The sequence below is a fragment of the Cyprinus carpio genome, chromosome B17 (assembly GCF_018340385.1).
Source record: "Cyprinus carpio isolate SPL01 chromosome B17, ASM1834038v1, whole genome shotgun sequence".
In the NCBI taxonomy this organism is placed as follows: Eukaryota; Metazoa; Chordata; class Actinopteri; order Cypriniformes; family Cyprinidae; genus Cyprinus; species Cyprinus carpio.
In genome coordinates, this window is record NC_056613.1 from 25170090 (window position 1) to 25194968 (window position 24879).

General features: G+C 36.1%; 1 protein-coding gene across 6 annotated transcripts in view; it reads right to left on the minus strand.

The window, feature by feature from the left end:
* The window catches only part of ralgapa2 (Ral GTPase activating protein catalytic subunit alpha 2), a 159981-nt gene that overhangs the window by 41438 nt on the left and 93664 nt on the right, over positions 1-24879 (minus strand). For all 6 annotated transcript variants that reach the window (XM_042742922.1, XM_042742921.1, XM_042742918.1 and 3 more), the window contains 12 exons: positions 20906-21034; positions 20688-20816; positions 19597-19655; positions 19257-19365; positions 15519-15629; positions 15363-15431; positions 15037-15174; positions 13093-13276; positions 6394-7180; positions 5348-5419; positions 3417-3540; positions 3162-3317 (listed from right to left, as the gene is read on the minus strand). In XM_042742922.1, the coding sequence (XP_042598856.1) occupies positions 3162-3317; positions 3417-3540; positions 5348-5419; positions 6394-7180; positions 13093-13276; positions 15037-15174; positions 15363-15431; positions 15519-15629; positions 19257-19365; positions 19597-19655; positions 20688-20816; positions 20906-21034 (2067 nt within the window). The remainder of the gene's footprint in view (positions 1-3161; positions 3318-3416; positions 3541-5347; positions 5420-6393; positions 7181-13092; positions 13277-15036; positions 15175-15362; positions 15432-15518; positions 15630-19256; positions 19366-19596; positions 19656-20687; positions 20817-20905; positions 21035-24879) is intronic.

Here is a 24879-nt window from a genome sequence, read left to right on the forward strand (position 1 = left end):
CACTCCCTCCCTACACCGAACAGAGGAAGCGGAGTGTGGCTGCGATGGGCTAATATGAGCTCTGACGGTGAGAGGCTTCAATGTCTGGGAGCCTGATGAATTTTTCTCTCTGCAGGCCTGCGCATGATCGGATTGAGCGCTCAAACTAAGCAGGTTCCTACCGGCTCATTTTGCCAGCGTTAACCTGCTAACGCATGTCGATCGCCGTCCCGCCGACACGGGCGGAATTCAATAGCAGGGCCCTGCTGGTATCCGGCAGGCCTTTAGCCCTTGCAGCGTGAGTTAATGTACTGATCGGGGCCCTGGTCACAGCGCACGCAGGAGTCCAGAGAGAGAGAGCTGTTACTAAACCTGCACATGCTCGGCTCCCTCGCTGACGACACGGCCTCACAGCTCTCAGCGGTCTGACAAGAGCCGTGCAATCAGCAGCACGGTCCAAAAGTCACGCTTTACACGCGTGTCACTCACCTGCTGTCGAGTCTGTACGATGAACCGCAGTCATTAAATCACCATTTTAAACCAAATAACACTGTTTCTAAGGGTAAGCAAACATTTGTGGTGCAGTATTCTCATAAAATTTTGGTTTTAGGGAAGAAAAAAAAAGCAAAAAACACACAGTATATATATATATATATATATATATATATATATAATATATATATATACATACATATACATACATATGTACATATATACATACATATATATATACACACACACACACACAGGTCAGAATTTTTAATGAAGATCCAGACCACGTCAGTAAGAACTTGGTCCTTCGATCGCTTAATTTTACCAAAAACAAGGCACAATTCCATGCAGGATTTTCAGACTGAAACTATAAGACGATGCTGTGCTGACTATATTGGATACCATGTTGCTCCACACAAGAGTAAGTGACTATTTTCATTATGTGGTCACTATTGCGTTGTCTGTTAAACAGATTGCTTGATATGAGTATTTATGCGTTTTTAACCTAAATCACAGCAACGTCCATCTGTGAAGGATGTAGGCTGTCAAACATACACAACTATTAGCCAGCAGACATTTACTTCTGAGTCGACAATCCGCCAGTAGGGGTGCTCTGATTGATCGGCTACCGATCACTATCGACCGATAATCGATTTGGGATGTTTGATTGGAGGTCTCTATAAAGGCCAATCTCATAAACCGATCTCAAGCTGACGATGAGAGGTTTGGCATGACATGCAGCGACACTGTGTCAATCTCTGTCCAGCGTGGGTCAAATAATTCTAATGCTGAAGGTGAGGTGCAATTCATATTTCTTCATTAAATAACCCATAAAGTAATTTGAAAACTTTTTGTGAGATGTAGTTTCACAAACAGCTTGAGAGAATCCCTGCGCGCTCCCTCACTTTCTCTCTCAAAATGTGCAAATGGCTTCAAATCCCCACATTGCGTCATGTGAGGCGGCCTTATATTTGTGCACTTTGAGTGTGCAAGAGTGCACCGTCTCTAGGAGAGCGTGTGAGTGCTGAATGGTTTAAACACTGGCAAGACTAGGCCGCAACAACTACCTGATAAAATCGATTATGAAAATCATCGTCAACGATTCTCATTATCAATTTTTTCAGGTCTGCCCACAGTGCACGTCCAACTTCAGCCGGTTGCATCAAATAACAACACTGAATAATGCATTTTTATTGACAAAATGCATCTAAAAATAATGGAGCTTATTGGCTTGCCCTGTCAGGCACTTTGACGGATGACGCGTGTGCATCCTCTGCGCAAAAACTTTCAGTTCACAGTCATATCCTTATGTATAAATGTCACAAATTGACGCAAGCAATTCCATTTTGCATAAAGGTCCGTCCTGACAGTCTGTGTTAAGTTTTAATCTTTACTGAATGCGCGCCGGTGCGTGTCAAACAGACGGAAAACAGAGACAATTAATAATCTGCGCAAAAACATTCGCTGTGCTGAAATTTCTGTTGTTGAAAGTTAAATTAAGGTTTAAAACTCAACATGCATTGCATGCATTTTATGAAAGTAGGAACTGTAAGGGGATGACTGTGTAATTGTCTGAATATCAATATCAGACACTTCATATCCGCCCTTTACAGGATAAAGAAATGACACTAAGACGTGACAGTGGTCAAAGTGAACGTGTGTTCCTGCAGAACATTACTCTTACCTACTGGTTACAACTTAGTTTGTGATTTTATTCATCTTTACCTTTTTTATTATTTAATTTTTTATGCAGATTTAAACTATATTCACTATATACAATGCTAAACAAATTTATTAATACAAATTTATGTAAGGTTTTTAACAAATTATGGTTTGTGCCACTGTTGCTCTAAACTAACAGTACTGGTGATTATCAAATACATTTTTTAGCTTTCTGTATTGGTTAGTCCTCTGATAAGCGTCAGCTCTTTAGTAACAGAAGTAGGCTATTACTAATGCTATAATATAATTATTGCTGTTATCTATTAAAGAAAGGGAGGGAGCTTTAAAGTGTTTTTTTTTTTTCTAGGATACCCAATTACAGTCAAAAAAATACATAAACAATGCCAGCAAGAATGCAAGCTGTTATGAAGGGCATATGAGGCCATTTTTGTTATGTGAATAAATACTATTAGGTTGTTTAAATTTATTTGCCCAGTAAATAACAATAACATTTTTTGATTTAAACAATTTTTTTGAAACATTCCTAAAATTCCTAAAATGTGTTAAAAATATATTGATATATCATACAAACTCAATATACTGCCCAGCCTTACTAGATATGATTACTAGAAATTTATAAATGCACTCAATTGTACTGTTTCTCTCTTACTGTGTGACAGTGGCAGAATAAGGGCTAATAGCAGAAAGCTTTATAGCACAATAACTATAAGGGTGGGTTTAACATAAGATCATTTTAAAAATGAAGAGCGTGATCTTTTTTTTCTCTCATTTCCTCTCTGAAAGTGTAAGTAAAGTGACTGAAAAGACTGCTCTCCTCACAAAGCAGTGGCATTTTGTTCAACTTCTTTAAAAATGACAAATATGACTCATAAATATGCTCATAAATATGACTTTTTAAGACAACTTTCCACCAGTTTCAATCAGTAAACCTACCATCTAAAACCGAAATGTTTTTTTTTTAATGTGTGTGGTTCTTGTCAAGCAGGAAATGATGTGCTTGAAACTACCTTTTTGGTGATGGAGTCATCTGAGTCAGAAGGCATGCGAGTCGACACATGGAAGATGACCTCCACGTTGGAGGTAGCGTAATATGGTGCTGTGCTACCTGTGCTGCCATTTCTCTGCAAACCACCCATAAACCCACAGTGAGTGGCCAGATTCACCTGAAAGAGAGAGAGAGACTTCCTGATGCTCTGACAGTCCCAGGACATGACATCCACTCACTACAGGCTCAATAAAGTGGATTTGATGTGCTATTTCACCTCCCATCCCAGCCCAGAGACAAAGTCCTCATAAGCCTGACTGCCCTCCGTGTTGGACAGAATGGAGTATTTGTCCTCCTGGCCTTCTCCAATGTAGAACACGGCGATCTTGTGTGTCTCTCGACTGGAAGCAAAAACACACAAGATGAACTGACATCATGCTAAACGTCAAGACATTTCAGGTGTCACTATATTTGATGTGGTCTGTGTATGTAATCAAAGCAGAGATCTCATCTCAAAGTCGAAATGGGATGCATCTGAGAAAAATCTGAAATGCCACAGCAAAAGGGTCTGAATACTATGGAAGCCTGTTTCCGCCACTGAATAAAAAATAAAAAAAAAGGTTATTGTGACTTTTTATCTCGCAATTCTGATTTTTTTTTTTCTCAGAATTGCAAGTTGTTATAAAGTAATTGTTGGGTGTTATATAGTAGTTATTAGGAGAAAGTAGTTATTGCTAGTTTATATCACACAATTCTGACTTTATAACTTGCAATTGAAAAAAGTCAGAATTGTGAGATAAAAAGTCACAATTACATTGTTTTATTTTTTATTTAAAGGTGGAAACTGGCTTCCATAGAATACTGACGCAATGTAATAGTTCCGGTTTTTTTTTTTTTTTAATAAATGTGCAAAATTTTCACAAATTTTGTTTTGCTTTGTCATTACGGGGTATGGAGTTCAGATCAGTGTTATTTTAGTATCACTGAAATACTATTAGTATATATTTTTAAAATTAAAAAAAATCACTTTTAATTAATTTTTTGCATTTTCTTGCGTTTTCATCATTTTTATTAGATTTATTTTTTAAATACGTCTTTATAGTGTGTTTTGTTTTACTAATTTAAATTTAGTTATTTTTATTTAAAAAACACATTTTAGCATAAGGTTGCATATATAAAATATATCTAAAATGTGTACACAAATTGAGAAATGTAAAAAGAGTCTAAATGATCTTAATTTTTAGGTGTCACCTGGGTGTCAAGGGTGTTAAGCACAAAATATGGAACAGAGGTAAATATGTTTTGGTAAGTTAATTAATAACTCTTAACTAATAATTCTCTCTCTAAAGAACAGTTGTACAGTAATAGGAACAGAACAGAACAGTAATAGGATGACCTCTGTTGTGCTCATGAAATAAAATTTAATTATGTCAAGGGCAAGGTTGACTCCGATTATTAATGACCTTATAAAATTCATACACTACTGGTTGAATACAGTACACAGTGCATAAGTGCATAGTGTATAGTGCGTCATTTGGGATGCAGTTATTGTCTTATCATCAAAACACGCTTTATTAAATTACTTTTTGCAAAAAAAAAAACCACACACACACAAAACGGTATAACTACAAAGCTATTTGCTAATAAATCAAATCCAGGTATGCAGTGTATATGTGTAAGGCGTGTGTGTCTCTTTGAGCAGTGTTGCTAAGGAAGCGTCATGCCCGTGCAGTGTGATGCTTGGCATGCTCAGTCAGCGGTTGCCATGAGTGGGCCGGCTATGCATGAGGAGGGAAACGGTGGCCCGATCCTGGGGGTATTCTTTAATAAGCCTCTGTAATTAGCCACTCTGAGCGCCTATTGATCGCTGTTGGCTGAGAAGTGTGGAGCTGTGTTCAGCCAGACGTGGGCAGGATTAGGCCGTGAGGAGCGGAGTATCTGAGAGTGGTCTTAAGACATGTCTCCTTAATAGTGCTTTTAAAGGATTTAGCCACTCTCTGTAGACTGGCATTAGGCTGCATGATTGAGCTCTCCAAATGCATGCTGTTGTTTGCTGCTGATTTTTAGTATTAAGTGTCGAGGAGTCAGACAGAAGGTTACTAATATGTTTTCATGTCGCTAATTTCCTTGGTGTGTGATCATATGTATGAAACTTTAAGGCATGGGCATCAGATGTTGTGGTCTTCTGAAACGAGCAGAAACCCTTACCACTGCCTCGAGTCTAAATGCTTCAGCTCTCTCAAGAGCTTAGAGTTCTTCTTTAGAAGATGAAAGCTTTTTCTATGAAGAGAAATAGAAATGGAACAGTCATGAAAACCAGAAAAAAACTCTCCAAAAGATGAATGCAGAGACACAGGCAAAATCCCTCATGTTGTCATTTATTTTCAATGTTAAAATATTGTCTTCTATTCCAGTTCAACCAAAGTACAACCAAGTACTGTAAGCAGTCTGTAGGCTTACTTCTATGAAGATCGTAAAGTATGTGAAAGTACTGTATAATAATGTTGTTAGTGATTATAATATTTTTGTTAAATAAAAAAAAAAAAAAAAAATTATAATATATAAATATATAATAAAATATTAATGGAATTTCAATTTTGAAATGAGCTCAAAAAAGCAGATTTTTGCGTCTTTGTAATAAAACAAAAAAAAGTATAACTATCAAATGAAACAAGCAGAGGAAGAAATGTTCTGGAGCAGAAATTCAGAATTATTAGAATTATTTGTAATATATTAAGTAAAAGCTGCTGAAATTTCAGCTTAAACATCACTGGAATACATTATTCCTACTATTTTTACTATTTTTGTTTTAAATACTCAAATAGAAAAAGGTTATTTGGTATTGTAATAATATTTCACAATACTGCCATTTTTACTGTATTGTCCCACTACACTGTACTTTTACTGTTGTACTTTTATGATCAAATAAATGCAGCCTTTCAATATGTATATTAGTAGCTATGTGACGGTGATTATAATCTTGTTGAAATCAAAATGCATGATTTACATATTTTTTGTATGTTACCTTTTTATAAAACACTGGCAACAATTCAAAATGTCAGATATTCACAGAAAGTCTTCTTCTCCACCATAGCTCTCAAATCTTATTCACACACATCCACATTTTGGATCAGGAATGCTCTCAAGTCTCGTAAGGACCAATGGGTAATGATGTGGAAAAGAGCAGCTTTGCAAATGGGTGACTGCATTTTCATCTTGGGATGTGCTACAAATTTAAGAATGAAATCCTGTACCTGCGATCCCATGAGTTCATGCCGAGGTCGTTGAGGAGAAGTCTGCAGAGGTAAAAAGGAGATTTGGGCTCGTGGTGCGTGGGCTCTCTCTGTCTCTCTGCTCTGATGCTGGGGTCTTCAGTCTGTCGCCGGGCCAGCTCCTCGTCCTCCTGCTTGGCCTGTCTGTGGATGGCATCCATGATGAGCCCTTCCATCTCTGGGTTCATGCCGATGGGTGGAGAGGGTGGCTGGGTGAGCCTCAGCTGGGGCTGTGGTAGGCACTCTGGGCTGCTGTGGCCAAGGTCTTCCAGTAGCTGGTCCAACACATCCACGCCATCTTCCACTTCCAGCTCAGAGGAGCATTTACTGGAGCGCACAGAGCCCTGCTTTTCAGAGCGATCTCTGCTGCCACCCAAACTCAAGCCGGTTCCGTCCAGAGTGCTGAACAGAATACCGCCGTCCCACGAGTACTTTCCCGAGATGTCCCTGACGATGACGCGGACCTCAGAGGAATGATCCCTCGGGTTGGTGGCGCTTACCGCCGCCGTGCTGGAACTGTCAGAGGGGATCTGCAGGTATGAGACTAGTGTGCTGTCACTGAAGACGAAGAGCTGCAGATTGGGGCTTTTGAAGACTTCAGAGGAGAGCTCGGAGGACTCTACATAGGGGTTGTCGTGGTTCTCACTGACCAGGCTGTTTAAGAGAGCGGGGCCGCCGCTGAGAGGATGGTGGCCCAAATGATTGACCAGGTGTGTCATTACCATCCGAGCAGTCAGAGGAATCAGCTCTAGGCTTCTCCTTTTCTTTTCTGGGATACGAAACAACACAAGTTTAGTCAATTAGAAAACGTACAGCGTGCAGGTATACACAAAGGATTAGTTCACCCAAAAATCATGCAATGACTGTGGCAACTTTAACATTTGAAAGGATACTATGGAAAATTTATTGCTTTCCTTATTCAAACAGATTTTTTTTCATGAATATATGGTTGACCTGAAGAATGAAAGCTTTATCATACACTTGGAGAATTATGAGCTACATCACCGCTTATCGACTCTAGGGGTGTGACAATACACTTAGCTCATGAGATGAGATAAAGTACAGATACTTGGTTCACTAGAACAATTTTCAACGACAAAATGTGTCTTTTAATACCAAAAAGTAAAACAATGCGGTTGTTTTACAACTAATCTAGGGCTGTAACTAATGATTATTTTGTAATCAAGTAATCTACTGATTATTTTGACAATTGAGTAATCTGATATTTTTTTAGTAACACAAATAGACCCAAGTGAAAACCAGGCTTTAGTATAACTATTTATATATAAAATAACAATGAGGCAATAATAATTGGCTCAAACAAAATATCAAAACCAAGTTATTACATGGTTTTATTGAACAACACTGTTAAAATACATAATGTAATATGCTTATGCATAATATGAACACAACAAATGTAAGTACATTATGTATTATAACAAATACCTGCAGAGGTATTCACTTTCACTTTACAGTGTGATTAAACAATGTTTTAATCCATTAAATTTTAATGTCTGGCCACATGCAAACTCTTCAAAAATGAAACTTTTCTTTTGTGATGTACAATAAATGGCGCATTTAGAAGTAGGTTGATGTATTCTCCCGTGTTGGTAAAGTTTTATAAATGATTTACATTACAAATCTATTGAGATACTGCACACTGTTTTCCCAGATGAACGTTAATTCAAATTCACAGCATGTTTTTGTATTTTTTTTTGTTCGTGTAATTTTTTTGCAGTTTTTTGGGCTTGTAGTGCTTATTAATTTTTTTTGGGTGGGAATGTGCTGCATGCCGGAGATCCGGTTTAGTGCCGAATTCAGACCCCCGCTAGATTATTACCCCCCTAGTATTGGTAGGTTTAGGGTTAGGTGTGGGGGAGGGGTTAGGATAAGGCAATCAGGTAGCGATTTCAACAAGGGGGGTAATAATTTGGGCACAACACCGGCACAGTGCTGGAGAACTTTAAGCCCTGCAATTCTGTCATCGATTTGTTTAATCTCTTTAATTATTTTAGAAGGGACAAAGTACAGAAATGAACATTCAAATTTACATTTAATCATTTAGCAGACGCTTTTATCCAAAGCAACTTACAAATGAGAACAATAGAAGCAATCAGACCAGCAGAGAACAACAACAGTATACAAATGCCATGACAAGTCTCAGTTAGTCTAGCACAGAACACGTAGCTGTGCTTTTTTTTTTTTCTTTCAAGAATAGAATAGCATAAAGAAAAGAAAAGAAAAGAAAAGAAAAGAAAAGAAAAGAAAAGGTAAGTGCTAGTATTAGTTGGTCAAGTGCTGGTGAAAAAGATGAAGAAAAAAAAATGAGTAAACACTCAGCTGTTCGAATTGAGATTGGGAGGTCATTCCCAATTATAAGATGATAATCCGTGTTGGCTATGTAATACTGATATTGGTACTATGGTTCATAAGTTGTATGAATGTGATAAGGTTAAAGAACTTTGGGAAAAGTTTGTACATTTTGTTAATAACATTTTCAGCCTAACATTACGCAAAAATCCTGGTCTCTGTATGTTGGGTATTTTACCAGAAGATACGGGCCTCTCCCGGAAACAAAGGCAATGGTGCCGTCTAGCTATGGTGTCTGGATGTAGAATCATTCTGAGACATTGGAAATCCATCACGCCTTCTTCATTTGATGAATGGCTAGAACTCATGTCCAATATTGCTAGCTATGAAGGTGTGATATTTAGAGTCTCAGGACGCCTTGTATATGAAAATATGGGGTTCTTTTCTTGCATTGAAAATGCATATAAAATGATATAAAGAGATAAGTATAACGTCAAACATTTTTTTTTATCTTAAGAGTGTAGGTAAAGTCTAGGATATCTCATGTGTCTAAACCCTAAATATGTATATATTTAATTTGGTTTTTATTTATGTATTTTATATTATTTTATTTTTGGGGAGGGGTGGGTGGGTCATTTGTTAAATGTTTTTTTTTCTTTCATATGTGTTATATTAGGTCAGTTCTGTTACTGTCAATCATTTAAATCAAGATCACATTGTTTCATTGTTCAAAAAAAGCAAAAATAAATAAATAAATAAATAAATATGTATATAAACATGATGACTAAATATATACAGTATATATAGTGTATATCATTGCATTTTTCCAAAATTTCATATTTGTATGTCAAAAAAGTAAAACATTAATCTAATAACATTTTTATGCATTTGCAGTTTTGAGTTACTGAATTTATGGAATCTCTTATCTTCATTAAACGGAGTAAATACATCTAAATGGAACTTTCGAGGCAGTTTCTGTTTCCTCTGCAGTGGAAAGATGGAGTTTGTTGATACTGATTTCATTTGAATAGCAACAACCATATACTGTCTTGTTATTCTAAATTAATGTATTGATCAAATTTAAGAATTTGGCGTAAATGGTGGCTTGTACATTTAATCAGGTTAGAAAAAAATATTGTCCTTCATAAAGTTAAAAAGTGTAACAGCAATCAATTTAAACAGCAGAATTCATGGTTCCTTTTATCACAGCAAGTCTTCCAGGTCCTGAAGCAGCAAAACAGCCCCAGACAATCACACTACCACCACCGTATTTTACTGTAGGTATGATGTTCTTTTTCTGAAATGTGGTGTTACTTTTACACCAGACGTAATGGGACACACACCTTCCAAAAAGTTCAACTTTTGTCTCGTCAGTCCACAGAGTACTTTCCCAAAAGTCTTGGGGATCATCAAGATGTTTTATGGCAAAACTGAGCCTTTATGTTCTTTTTGCTCAGCAATGGTTTTCATCTTGGAATTCTCCCTTGCAGACCTTTTTTGCAGAGTCTCTTTCTTATGGTGGAGTCATGAACACTGACCTTAACTGAGGCAAGTGAGGCCTGCAGTTCTTTGGATGTTGTTGTGGGGTCCTTTGGGACCTCTTGGATGAGTTGTGCTGTGCTCTTGGGGTAATTTTGGCCGGCCGGCTACTCCTGGGAAGGTTCTACACTGTTCCATGTTTTTTGTCATTTGTGAATAATGGCTCTCACTGTGGTTCGCTGGAGTCCCAAAGCTTAAGAAATGTCCTTATAACCTTTTCCAGACTGATAGATCTCAATCACTTTCTTTCTCATGTGTTTCTGAATTTCTTTGGATTTCGGCATGATGTCTAGCTTTTGAGGATCTTTTGGTCTACTTCACTTTGTCAGGCAGGTCCTATTTTAGAGATTTTTTCTTGATTGTGAACACGGGTGTGGCAGTTATCAGATCTGGATTTGTGGCTAGAGAAATTGCAAAATCCCTCAACGTGTGATAATCCACAGTTTTTAACAGGGGCGCAAACACACTTCTTCACACAGGCCCATGTAGTTTTGGATGTTATTTTTGTTTTCCCTTAATAATAAAAACCTTCATGGTTGATAACCTTCATTTAAAAACTGCATGTTGTGTTCACTTGTGTTATCTTTGACTAATATTTACAATTGTTTGACGATCTGAAACATTTAAGTATAACAAACATGCAAAAAAATAAGAAATCAGGAAGGGGGCCAACACTTTTTCACACCACTGTATATACACACACATGATAACCTAGGCCAATTAGAGGGCCAGTATTTGGAGGTTTGCTATAATTTGGCTGTTTCAATGTCATATGTCCAACTTGTATCATTACTTGTGTTTAGTTTTAAAATGTATGGCCATCTGATCAATTTCTATTTTTAAATTCAATCTTTTAGTAAACATGTAAAAAAAAAAAAAAAAATCAGTTGAACTTTTTGTGTATCATGTCTTATATTGGCCAGCTTGATATTAGTACATATTAGTATAGGCAGCGGACACTGAAACATTTGTATTGGTCAAGCACTAGTTGTCAGTGGCAATCCATTCCCTACATAGTTGTGCTAGTTTCATTTCTCTTATATCACTCTGAACTCTCTTCTCACATTATCAAAAATTAAAACTAAAATCAATATTTAATTTCCATTCATTTAATTATTATTTGGTAAGTAGCCATGCAAGTGGGATAATTTACAGTCAGCTGGCCATTATCACAGATTATTACACATCTCTCTGGAATACTTGATTCTGATTGGAAAACACAGTCATGTAAATATTTTTTGTATAATGACCCCTGTATGAATGACTTTTGAGGGTAATACAAGTCCTGGCCGGCTGACTGTGTACAGTATTTTCCATTACTTGTTCTCAAAAGCTGGTCGCTATACTGGCTTTTAGCTGTCATGACCAATGGAGGCGATTTTCCCACGTTTGCACCATGTACACGGGTGTCTACATGGACACCTTTATAATATCTATTTATTCTCCCAAAACAGACTCAAAGGGCTGCACTAATGTGCATCACACCTTTCGTGATGAGTGAATAGGGCTCTGCAAGTACTATGAATTAAAGTCCTCTGAATGCTGAACACCTCTCAAAGTGAGAAATCTAGCGTTGTCATTAGTGGATATAAAGATTAAGATGAGAGAGAGAGAGAAAGGGGAAAAAAAACGAAGTGCTCACATTGTGACAGTGCTATCAATACCATCATCCCCATCAAAGTGGAAAAAGCTCTTTGCAAAGAAGAGCAAGTTGCATTAGGGATGCACAGAGCTTTGAAGTGAACTAATCAATATGAGCTAGGTAGTGGGATATTGCTTATGAGTTGCTCTTTGGCTGAGTTTTTTTTTTTTTTTTTTTTTGTACACAGAAATATAAAAGGCATGTCAATGGATGAAGATGTTTGCGCTGCAAAAGCCAGCATTCTTTTTCTTCCTCTACTCCACAGATATAAATGTGCTGTCATAAAAGGCATCCCTGTTGAAAGAGGAAAGAACAGCCCCCCACAGCCCAACCCCACCCCAACCAAAACAGATGACATTTGATGACATGCCAAGGTAGAAAACACACAAGAAATATTGCCTAATGGATGAAGCAAGGTCGGAGGAGGAAAAAATGATTTCTTTAATAATTGGCATAAATGGGCTTGCTTTGAGTGGATGAGGGAACTAATGCACACCTCTTTAAAATTCTATTTCATTTCACATTGTGCTACATTTGCTCTAATATAATTCACTAGAGCTCAGGATAAACTCACAGGACAAATTAAAAATGTTCCTTTTTTGTACGTTCTTTTTTCTTTTCAAAGGAGATGCAGCAATTTTACAATTAATGCTGAAAAAATTTGGCACAGTAAATTTAGTCAAACTTGCCTTTACATTACAGACATTAAAGAGTGATTGATGTGAAGCAAAAATTCTTACATTACAAGGTGTCATGACAAAACTAAACAAAAATGAATACTTAAGGTCATGAAATATAGATAAACTTACTATATATAAATACATATTTGGAACCATTAGTATTAGTATTTTACAAATCAACTTAAAAAATGCAATAAATAAATACATACATAAATAAATAAATAAATTAATAAATAATATCATTGAAACCCCCCCCCCAAAAAAAATTGACACAAGAGGGGTTAAAAGTCCAAAATGATGCAAACACTGTTAATGGTCTTAAAGACAGGCACTTTCTGTTTTCTTTTGATTTTGGCGTGAAATATGACCCGGGACAGTTCATGACAGATTAGTCATGACATTTATCTATGCTGTAGACAACGTGCTGTAGACAACAACACAGCATAATTGCGGTAAGATTAATTGCAGGATTTATGTTCCTCCTGAAAACAGAAAACAACAAGTCCTTACCTTCAGCCACAGTGAGGAGATTTCCGAAGTCTCCCATAACATTGTGGATGGGTGGTGGTTCAAAGCTCTTGACCATGCCTAGAGTAAGGAAGGGTTCATAGTCTGTCGACAGATCAGCGAGGCTGAGGAGGTAGTGGCTCTGTTGAGTGTGCAGGTTAGACCCTGATACACAAGTGTGCAGCACCTAAGACAGCAGAACAGTGGATTAAGTACACCGGGAATACACTACAAAAAGAATGATTAAAAAAAAAAAAACAAAAAAAAAATTGTGGGCCTAATACAGAACCCTGGGGGACATCTTTGGAAAAAAGGATGATTATTTATTTAATAATGAGCTGCATTCTTTGTTGTTCTAGAGTGAATTACAAATACAAAAGGTCATGCATAAGATACTAATCGCATTGTTTAGATGTTAATGCATTTTGAAAGCCTAATGAGAATGCGTCAAATAGCGAGCTCTGTTAGGATCAACAACTCACTAATTACTTCAGCCATGAAGACGCTCTTCTTGGCACTCCACTGAGATGCATTAAAAAGAAATCTGTAATAGATTGAAACATTGTTGTTACACCCAGAAGGTGTGGTTGAGCGCTACAGGGCCACCATATGGAGATGGGACGATATTTACGATGCTAAGCCAGGAAACCCAGCGAGAGGGGCTTTATGGGCTAATAATCTATTTCTCCAGTGATATGGGAGTGTATCGATGTGCAAAAACAGATGGCCATGGCTATTGGCTGGAGAAGATAAGACACAGTCCAGCACAGTTTATCATAGTGCCTGAACAGGTTTGCTCTGTTTGATTTAATTAAGGCTTTATCCCTTGGCTCATTCTCGAACACCGCGCACTCATGCAGCAAACAACCACCCTGTAAGCTACATAAACACCATCAGATATAAATTCATGTTGTAAAAATACCTAAAAATAAAACCACAGTTCTTTAATTTTGCCACATAATCACCACCATAGAGCCATTAGTGCCATCTGGCTCGAATGGAAACTGCTGATAAATCAGATGTACAGGTCATTCAAAGGTGTGATGGATCATTTCTCAATGTAAATCAGTAACAGACCATCTTACAATGGACTTCAGTCAGGCCATATTTACTTGTATGGGCAGAAATTTCTTGAGCCATAAACTGACTGCTTTTCCTCTTAGGAAACAAACTGGCACAATATAAAGCAGTTATATTGTGACAAGAAGAGGGAAAAACAAAACAAATTCAGGAAAAGTCATTACTTTACTTAAACGATTTTCATTAGTCTATAAATGTAATAAGTGGCACTTCTCAAACTCTGCTGCATAAACGAACCAAGACTCCATAACATTAAAGGACAGTCATTACCAATTATTATTTGAGTAGTACTATAGGCTTGAGATGCTAATCATTATTTCTTGCACTTAACTGAGACACGACACTCGAATGTACGAGTACTGGTGTGCTGTCCTGGTGAGGGTTATGTACATGCGCTCGTGTTAGACGCTATTCAGCTCTGACAAATGGGAGATTAAAGTAATCCCACTGAGCATATAATAACTAGCGGAAAATGATTAACAGCGCAGAGGAAAACAAAGGACATTTATTCTTCCTTTTCCCCCTTTGCAGCAGGTGCATTTTCTCTCATATGATGATGAACTGAATTCTTGAGTTCAGCATTCATTGGTGAGTTTATCAATCCAACAATGGGGCATTTAAATAATTCGGCCATTTTTTTTCTGGGAGCATGACATCTGCACAAAGGTCCGTGTCTGTCTGCATCTGCACAACAGGCCGGGACTAATATCTCATTTATTCTGTGCCCCTCAATGCCCTCTCATTAGTGTCTGATGACTAAATATGAGCTCTGAGGGGACAAGTGCATTTATATTAGAACGCACACACATGCGCTGGAATATTTCAGCTTTGATTTGGTGTAACAAACTAGATTATGCCTGTACTCACCCTGTAAATGTAGTCGAGTAAAGGGGCTTTCTGCGAGGCGGGGTCATCCAGCACAGGCATAGTGATGGGCTCCAGCAGGATGGAGAGAGGTACGGCCATGCACCAGTCCAGCAGGCACAGCAGTAGAGACACCATTAACTAGAGCGCATGGAAAAAGCATTCATTCAGCACACTCTTGACACGACCACAAAACAATCAATAAACCTGCCAAAGACAAGCTGTAAGGAAGGATGGAACAATGAGGAGAGACAGAGAAAGTGCGGTGTGCTGCTCATCCTGAATTCCCCAGCACTGCTTACACAAACAGAGATGTTTTGCTTGCTTACCTTTTTATCTGCCTCAACTGTTGAGTGTTCAGCACTGGGTAGGAGAAACGCTATGGTTGCTACAAAAATCTACAACAGACGAAAAGTGGAGATTAAGCAGGCGCTCCTTACACAATACTGCAACAGATGCATCATGCTGAGGGAGATGGTTTGTACCTCTATAATTCTTTGGGGAAGGGACGGATCCAGTCTCTGTAAGTGCTGCCAGTGAGAAATCAGTAGCTGAAAGATGTCACAGGCCACACTGGCCACCACCTTATTTCCAAACTAAAAGACAAAATTACATTCACTCTCACGTTACAGTCCAGACAAAATGAAAAAGATGAACATAAAAAAGACATGTTTTTATTACTTGTTTCACTAAATGAACACGATCATGAAGAAAGACATTTCTTATGTATCTGCAGAATTTTCTGTAATGCTAAGTAGGTAAGGCTATTGTGCTTTATAATTTAAAAAAAAATGTAATACCTTTACTTAAAAAAAGTAAGTCAGTCATTTGTCACCTCAAGACATGTATAATGTAACAAAAGCTTTCAATTTTAAATAAATGTTGTTCTTTTGAAAAAAAATAAAAAAAAAATACAAATTCCACTCTGAAAATGATCAGCGAAAAGAACTAGAAAGTTCTTAACTCAAATGTATCATTTAATTTGATTGATTTTTTTTATTCTATTTTATTAAAACTATCACTTCCCCTAAAACATCATTTCATAATATAATAACTGTAGTGGATATTTTATAGTTGTTAGTTTTTTTTTTTTAGTTGATTTTTTTTTATAGTTTAATATAATAACATCAATAAAAACATAATAATTTATGTTTTTTTAGGTTTTATTTGTTAATATAAATTGGTATTAGCAATAAAAGTATTAGTGATAAATCAGATGGTATTTTTGGCATGATGTTGTAAAAATGAGACTGAAAAATAGTATATTGACATCATTAATTAAAACACATAGCATTTGTATCATTTCTATTTCTATGTTTGCTATTTTTATTTATTACTAACTTATTTAGAGAAACTCATTGCTGGGTAAATTCCAGGTTAATGGATTGGGTCTACTGCTCTACCCACAATTCTCTCTTGCTCTGGGCTCATGTGGAATCTAAAGTGAGAGAGAGAGTTTTCTCAGAATAACACAAGAGAGACAGCCACACATAAACTCCCAACAGTTCAGCGCATGCTTTTAGAGAAGGAAACCCTGTTCCTCTCCTGAAGCTTTATTTTGGCCAAGCCTGCTTTGAGTCAACATGAACAGGATGTGATTACTGCTGCATGAGAAAGGGTACACAAAAAAGTACACAACTTTGACAAAATTTGATTTCTTGGTGATTTGATATTTTATTATAATGATTTTATAATTTCAAAATATAAAGCCAAAAGTAGAAATGAATGACTAATGCTCCTCTGCTGCCATCTACTGGTTATAGTGGTAAATTAACGGCATTTTTTCAATTTTACATTAGTGTTTATTTACCACAAAACTATATTTTGTTATGTATTTTGTTTTGTCCCATTAAAAATAACATTTAAATTGGATCACTTTTAGAGCTTTAAAGTGCCAGAAATAGTTGTGTGGAATACTTGAATGTCATTGAAAAATGCTTGAATTTCTCTCTTGAAAGGTTGTACATTAATTTCCGGGTTAGATGCAATAATATTTGACTGTTTCTGCCACAACACCATAGTATAAGCTAGTTAGCGTGACTGTTTCTGGTTTTCTGCGTCAGTGTTGTTCATTACAGAATTCTGTGCAGAATTTGAAAGCTTCTCACTAGATCTCGCGGAAACCTTATTCATTCTGTAGTGAATTCAAACGATTTTTACTGGATCTCGCAGCATGTTGCAGTACAGCATCGTGAAATCCACACTGGTTGACAAGTAAAGGTTCTTGCACACAGAGTCTGAAAATCTTGTATGCGTTTTATTGTTGTTGTTTTTTTCTGTATTTTTCATCATTTCCTATCAAAATGCTTGCTACGGATTTGAAAACACAGAAAATCAAACCTGTTCCGAATTTTTTTTTATGACGGACGAATGTTTTGGAGGCAGTGTGTAGATGTGATTGACACAACATGAGGCTGTATTTATTTTTTTATGTGCAATATTTTCAGATGAAAATTTCGGTCTCAGTGTACAAGGACCTTGAGTCTGAAATATCCGCGTTTTTTTTTTTTTTTTTTGTATTTGTCATTATTTCCTCTCAAAATGCATGCTATGGATGCGAAAAACACAGAAAACTAAACCTGATCTGAATTTTTTCATGACGGACAAAAGTTTCAGAGGAAATTTTAGGAGATTGTATAAACATGATTGGCACAACGTGAGATTGTATTTACTTTTTAACGTGCACACATTTCTGACTAAAAAGTCATTTTGCACACAGTGTAAAATTTTGGCAAGTTAAAAAATAAATACAACCTCACATTGTGTCAATCACGTTTACATACTGCCTCCGAAAATTTCGTCTGTCATAAAAAAATTCGGATCAGTTCGATTTTCTGCTTTTTCGTAGCAAGCATTTTGATAGGAAAAATGACGAATACGAAACCCCCCAACCACCCCCCAATTTCGTTAGGCTTTTTGTCGTTTGCCATTTGAAGTTTCTCACATGCAACAGAAATGGCAGCATTTATGAGTTGGGCAACACAGTGGTTGCGACAGCTCACAAAATTTTGTCGCACCATTCAGAATTTTTTTTTTTAAATAAAGGCCCATTTGACAAACAAAAAGATTTTAATACAGACCAGTAGAACAGACTAATATGACTTCAGAGTAGACATGTGCCGGTATTCGGTAATGTGATATATCACGGTAATGAATATGTACGATATTGTTATCGTGGGCACTTCTAAATACCGTGAATAATTATATATTACAACTTATACAGAATTTGGGAAGCATTTTAAGAATACTTTTCCCATCAACTGGTCAAAATGCACAACACCGCTGTATGCTGCTTGAAAGACACGTGTGAACTCTGATGTAAACAAGCACGCACGAGAAGCACATGGAGGAACATGTGAGAGAGCTGAATGAAAGCACATTCACTCTCTGACAGCAGATGGCGCTAAACTGCAGAAAATGCAGCCGTTACCCTGGAAACCCCAAAAAATAAAGCAGCTGCTACTTTCTAAAACGTATTTAAATAGATTTAAATAGCCATTCAGATTTGTGGATTCACTATGGCGTTCATCACAGCGCCAAATACTTACTTATATTTAGACTTAATAGGCTATTCGTTTTCAAATGTTTTTTACATTTTAATCTGGACTACAACATGCCCTAGATATTGTTTGAAAGTGTTTTGATTCTTTATTGTTTGTTCACACTTTACATTAGGGCTTCATTAGTTAACATTAGTTAACATAAACTGCCAATGAAAAATTCTTCTGAACATTCATTAATCTTAGGTATTCCAATATTTAATAACACATTGTTAAAATCGAAAGTTACAACTTTGATATTTATTGAGCTAACATGAATGAAGACTTGTATGTTATATTAATAACTTCTGTAGCAAATGTAGCTATTGCTCATTGTGAATGTTAATGCCTTAACTGAGGTTAACTAATGAGGTCTTACTGTAAAGTGATACCTATTGGTCTTTATAGTTTTTCTGCACTTTAAATCAGTGTAAAACTTTTAACTTTATATATTTTTCTGTATTGCTTTATTGTATTTTAATATTCAGTTATTTTTGTTATAAGAAAAAAGTTATTAAACCTGTTATACTGTATTATGACCACTTTTTTAACGAATATGAAACAAATGTCAATATCGTGATATACCGTATACCGTGATAAAAGCATTAGCAATTAATCGCAACATGAAAATTTGATACCGGCATATCCCTACTTCAGAGTGAAGAACAGATCAAATATAATCACCTTCAGCGTGACACCCAGGACGTTAATGGCATCTTTGACCTGATGGTGAGTTTCTGTCTGTCTCAGCTCCTCACACACCCACAGCCCCAGACTGCAGATCGCTACACACCTAAAACATGGTAAAACGCCGCCAGATCATCAGTGGCCCAACGGAGCAGCCGTTTATATCATCAACAATGTAAAACACATCAGTGTGGTTGTAATCATGCATGACATATGAATAGGAACAAAATAAAATATCAAAAACAAATGCAAGATCACTGTGCACAATAAGGCTCGGTGTCCTGGATTTAAGTCAGTCAGGAGAACAGTGGGTAAGGAATGATCTGTTGTGCAGTACCTGGCTCCTTCACATGTCTCATTGCGTGCCGTCTTCAGAAGGATGTTCACAAGGTAGTCCTACAGATAGAAAGCATGACACAGACAGTTAATGCTAATACACTGGGCAACATATCAAGGCTTACAGATGATTCAAGGTTCAGTTTTGTGGTCATGTTAGCATGGTTTACATACATGTACGCCACATTTTTTGAGATATAGTTCACCAAAAAATGAAACCTCTGAGTAAAATAAATTTGTAAAGCATTTTTCACACACCATTTCAAGGAAATTCATACTGATTTTGGCAACAATATAAAGCCAGTTGAGCAATGCGACTATGAAGATGCTAGAGACACTTAAATGATGACTGAAGGATTATAATTAATTTTCAATATACAGTTTGAATATACTTGGTTCATTTCAAACAGATAAAAAATGATTTTGAAAAAGGTGTGTCCTACCATGAACTATTACTTATCTATTTATATGGTACATGAATATTGTTGGTTTCAATATTATATGAAAGTTTGAAAAAAAATTCTTGACTTTTTTTAAAGCCACCTTAACAGTTCATAATATGTTTGTTGCAGTGAGAGTGAGAATTATGAAATATGTTGCAGTAACGAACCTAATTCAGCAAGAATTACCATTAGGTGGTGTTTATCATTGCTGTGATTAAAATATACATATCATGGTTTAAAATTGGTCCTATAATCCACCTGCAAGCATTTTCAGAGAAGTGAAATGAAAGTCAAACCATAACACTGTCATCTTTAGTCCATCAGTGTGCAATCCAAAAACAACTGTGACAGGGACAGTAAAGCAGTCCACATGACTTATCTTCTGAAGCCACTCCACACACTTGTTTGAGGACAGTCATTGTTAACTAAACATCTTGACATGAAGAAAGTCACTCATAAAGAATTAATAACACCAAGCCTTCTCTATCTGTGGATTATCTTTAGCATTTGCCATTTTTGACAGTTTGTGTATGCAGAATGTGCTTTAAGAAATAAATGCACTAACTCTAACGACTGAATGGAGAGCTAATCTCCACTATAAAAGCGTCATTAGATGTGTGTTATAAAAGTGGGATTTTGTAACGCATACCTTCATGTCCTCTTTGCCAACTACAATATCCTCAGATCCAGGAACAGACTGCAAAGAGGGGATCTGTTGATACAGGTTAGGGAAGCACACCAGCGAACCAAGAACTGTCTGAGCCTCGATCCGTGGAGCCTGACATGAACATGAGTGGAGAAAACAGCAACATGAAGCTGTGTGCTTCTGTAAGTAGTGTACATGCAGACTGACAGCAGCAGAGGTACCTCAAAGGAGTCAGTGTTGAGGACACGAGCCGCCGCGGTGATGAAGTCTCCCACCAGCATGGTGAAGCCCGGCAGGCCCAGGAAGAAGAAGCGTGGTGAGCACCACCTAATCATTGTGTTCAACACATCCTGAGCACATCAGAACACGAGAGAGGAGAATTTTTTTTTATTTTATTTTTTTGTAAATCATGTTTTTTGGATGAAGTACACAAATCAAGTACTTGAATAAATTACAAAAATATACAAAAATAAATAAATAAAATAAAATAAATCACTCGATATTACTAGATGAATACACTGAATATGTACTGATCTGCACATAAGTATTCATCTGATTTGTTTTTTTGGTGTATGTTAGAAGTATTATTTGTGTGGGGTATATTTGTAGCAATAGCCAAAAATACATTGTATGGGTCAAAATTATCGATTTTTCTTTTATGCCAAAAATCATTAGGATGTTCAGTAAATCATGTTCCATTAAGATGTTTTGTAAATTTCCTACCATAAATAAATCAAAATCTAATTTTTGAATAGTAACATGCATTGCTAAGAACTTCATTTGGACAACTTTAAAGGTGATTTTCTCAATGTTTTGATTTTTTTGCACCCTCAGATTCCAGATTTTCAAATAGTTGTATCTCAGCCAAATATTGTCCTCCTAACAAACCATACATCAATGGAAAGCTTATTATTCAGCTTTCAGATGATGTATAAATCTCAATTTGAGAAATTGACCCTTATGACTGGTTTTGTGGTCCAGGGTCACATTTTATTAATTCAATTCAATTCATTTTATTACCAAAACATGCACTATAAAAATGTTAAACTTTAATATACTACAATATCTATTTATGTTACTGTATTTCAAGTGTGCAAACAACTGAGAATAACAAAAATACCATATCGTAATCAAAAAATGAACAAAAACAAAATGTGTGATGAACAATAGTATAAACACAGGCCACAATATAAAATGTCACAAGATGTAAAGAGTATTAACGTAAATATTTTAATTATATATTTTTATTTATAACAAATATATATATATACACACTGTATATATATGCAAACATGATGTTTTATAGCACTTGAATCTGCTACAACAGCAGGAAAGAAGCAAGTGCATAAATTTATATTTATTGTGCATCCCTAAAATATTTGTGCTATTTTAATGTTATTTGTTGTTTTTACATATCAAGCATTTCATGCAATGGGTTTACACAACCTGCTTAGTTCACAATTAACCTGATACCTAAAGGAATAGTTCACCCCAAAATTGTGTCATCATTTACTCACCCCCATGTGGTTCCAAACCTGTATGAGTTTCTGTCTTATGTTGAACACAAAAGATGATATTTTTGGTCCCCACTGACTTCCATATTAGGAAAAGAAATACTATTGAATTCAACTGTTTGATTTCCAGCATTCTTCAAAATATCTTCTTTTATGTTCAACATAAGACAGAAACTTACACAGGTTTGGAACAGCATGAGGGTGAGTAAATGATACATTTTAAATTTTTTTGGTGAACTATCCCTTTGAATATGTATATAATATGTATCTCAATACGTATGTGCCATGTAATAATCAATACTAAAATTCAGAATCTATAGCTTATTTTTTCACACCATCAGTCACGCGCACATTTAAGGTCAATACAATTCAGACAGACATGAACAACTCAGTGTCTTGGAAAGTGACTGCATCATTGAGTTGCTCGGATCAATTCATTAATGAATCATTCACTGTGTTTGGGTACAGATTCATAATCACAACTAGAACATTGCTATTGCATTTCAGAGTGGGTCTTCACTTCAAAATAATGAGGAACAAAATGTGTGCCAAAAAAAAAAAAAATCCCCAATAAATTATACATTTAAAAAAATGTACAGTAAAACTGTTTTTTACTGACAGATTCAAACTCAGGTTAACCCCATACAACACTTCGAGGCACAATCTCTGGACTTCATACGTTACTTTGAAGGTGTGAAACATTACATAACTCTGAGTGTATGCTTTGACCACGTCATAAACCACCAACCATTTCTGTCTCCCTCACATCAGTTTCTTGAAACCACTGTGGCATGTGCACAAACAAACTAATGCATAAACAAATACGGCTGCTCCGTAACTGCCACATTCATCTTCCTTAATTGAATCCTTTGTAAACACTGTCAGACGAAGAAGAAAAAAAAACACCAATATAGGCAACCTAGCAGCATAAAAAGAGTCCTGCTGAGAGGGAGATGTGAAATTGGTGGAAGCGGTGCATCTGCAGGGATATTTTACCCTCATTCTGCAATAACTGACCTTTGCAATGCTTAGCAACCAGTAGTAATTAAGCGCCACCAAACTGCTGTGTGATTACCCAAAATGAGCATTTTGGAGGAAGCAGCAATTCTGCAAAGCGGGACTATTATGCAGCGGTAAATACGGCAAGCACAATCTGAATCTGCAGCATGTGTGTCTGTGACAATTTAACACGGCCAAACGGTTTAAATTGTCAGAGCAGTGCAAGGACATTTATATGTACAGACACATGGGTGAATGCACCACGATTCGTCCTTTCCATCTGAAGACTCTAGATGTACTACAGCTCTTAGACAAATACCTCAATTTGTGACCTTTACATGACTCCAAACGGTGGAGGTAACAATCAATGTGCTGATGGCCAGTGTGTATTTCCTAAATCCAGCCAGCAGTACAACACCTGTTAGCAGTGCTCTTATTTGTTGACTTTCCTGTTCCTATAGCGATGCACAAAGACAGGTTTAATCATTAACTACAGCTTCGGTTTGATCAGGGTTCATGCACGGATACATTTCACAGCACACTGCTTCATGCCCTTTTTACTGCAGTAAAATAAATGCTTGTACTAATAAATTATTTTAAACAATAAAATGTATTATACATCAATAAATATTGATGTACGAATCACTCAAAGGGTTATTTTGTGCTGGTAATTCTATTTGTGAACCAGCAACTTTTTACTGATATAAAATCACCATAAAATTGATGATGCGTATTTATTTATTTATTTTATGATGCAATGTTAATTACACCCACATCATTATTAATGTAGAGTAAATATGTGCCCCTTAATCTTCAGTCAAAACATTAATGTCCCATCTTCCTCACAACAGCATGTCTTCTCTGATGAAGAAAGAGCAATAACTTCAGTTCTTTCCTTCCAGTAATTTGTCACCCACTAGTCACCCATTTAGCTTGCACCTTCTACAATCCCAGTGATCAAAGTCAGGTCCCACCCTTAGGGATGCCCAAATGTGAATATTTGACCATGTAATTATTGTTTGATAAAAAAAAAAAAAAAAAAAATTTGATCAAATTTGCCTAGCTATAAACACACCACACAATTATAAAATTAAGTTTTAAGCATTTGTTAGGACATACTTTTAACTGAAAACTTGTTGAAAATTATCTGAATTATTTAAATTTTTGAAAATTATTATCTGCTACGTGATACCAAAAAAACAAACAAAAAAACTATTTGCTATTTTGTTAATTACCCATAAACTAAAATGCTAAATAAACAAATAAACAAATAAATAAATAAATAAACATCACATTTATTGCATGTTTTTAAGACTGACATCACAAAATGTCAATTGGTTGCAAAATTTTCTTATTTCATGATAATTTTAATTGTTTGTTGGTTGCAAAATTACAGAATCTTTTTTTTAAATGTTTTTTTATTTTAATACTTGCATAATGTTTCTGACTGTTTAGGACTAGATGAATGTTTTTTGTTTGTGTTAAAGTAGCACTAAAGTAGACTATTTTGAGGGGGGAAAATAGATTATAAAATGTATAAAAATATTAGTATATATGGTGTGTCTTATTCCTAAAAGTTCACTCTTAAAACCCATTCAAACTTACATGTACAGTAGGTCTCGTATGGTAGATAATGACTTTTTGGCTGCATTTTATATATATATATATATATCACATATCAC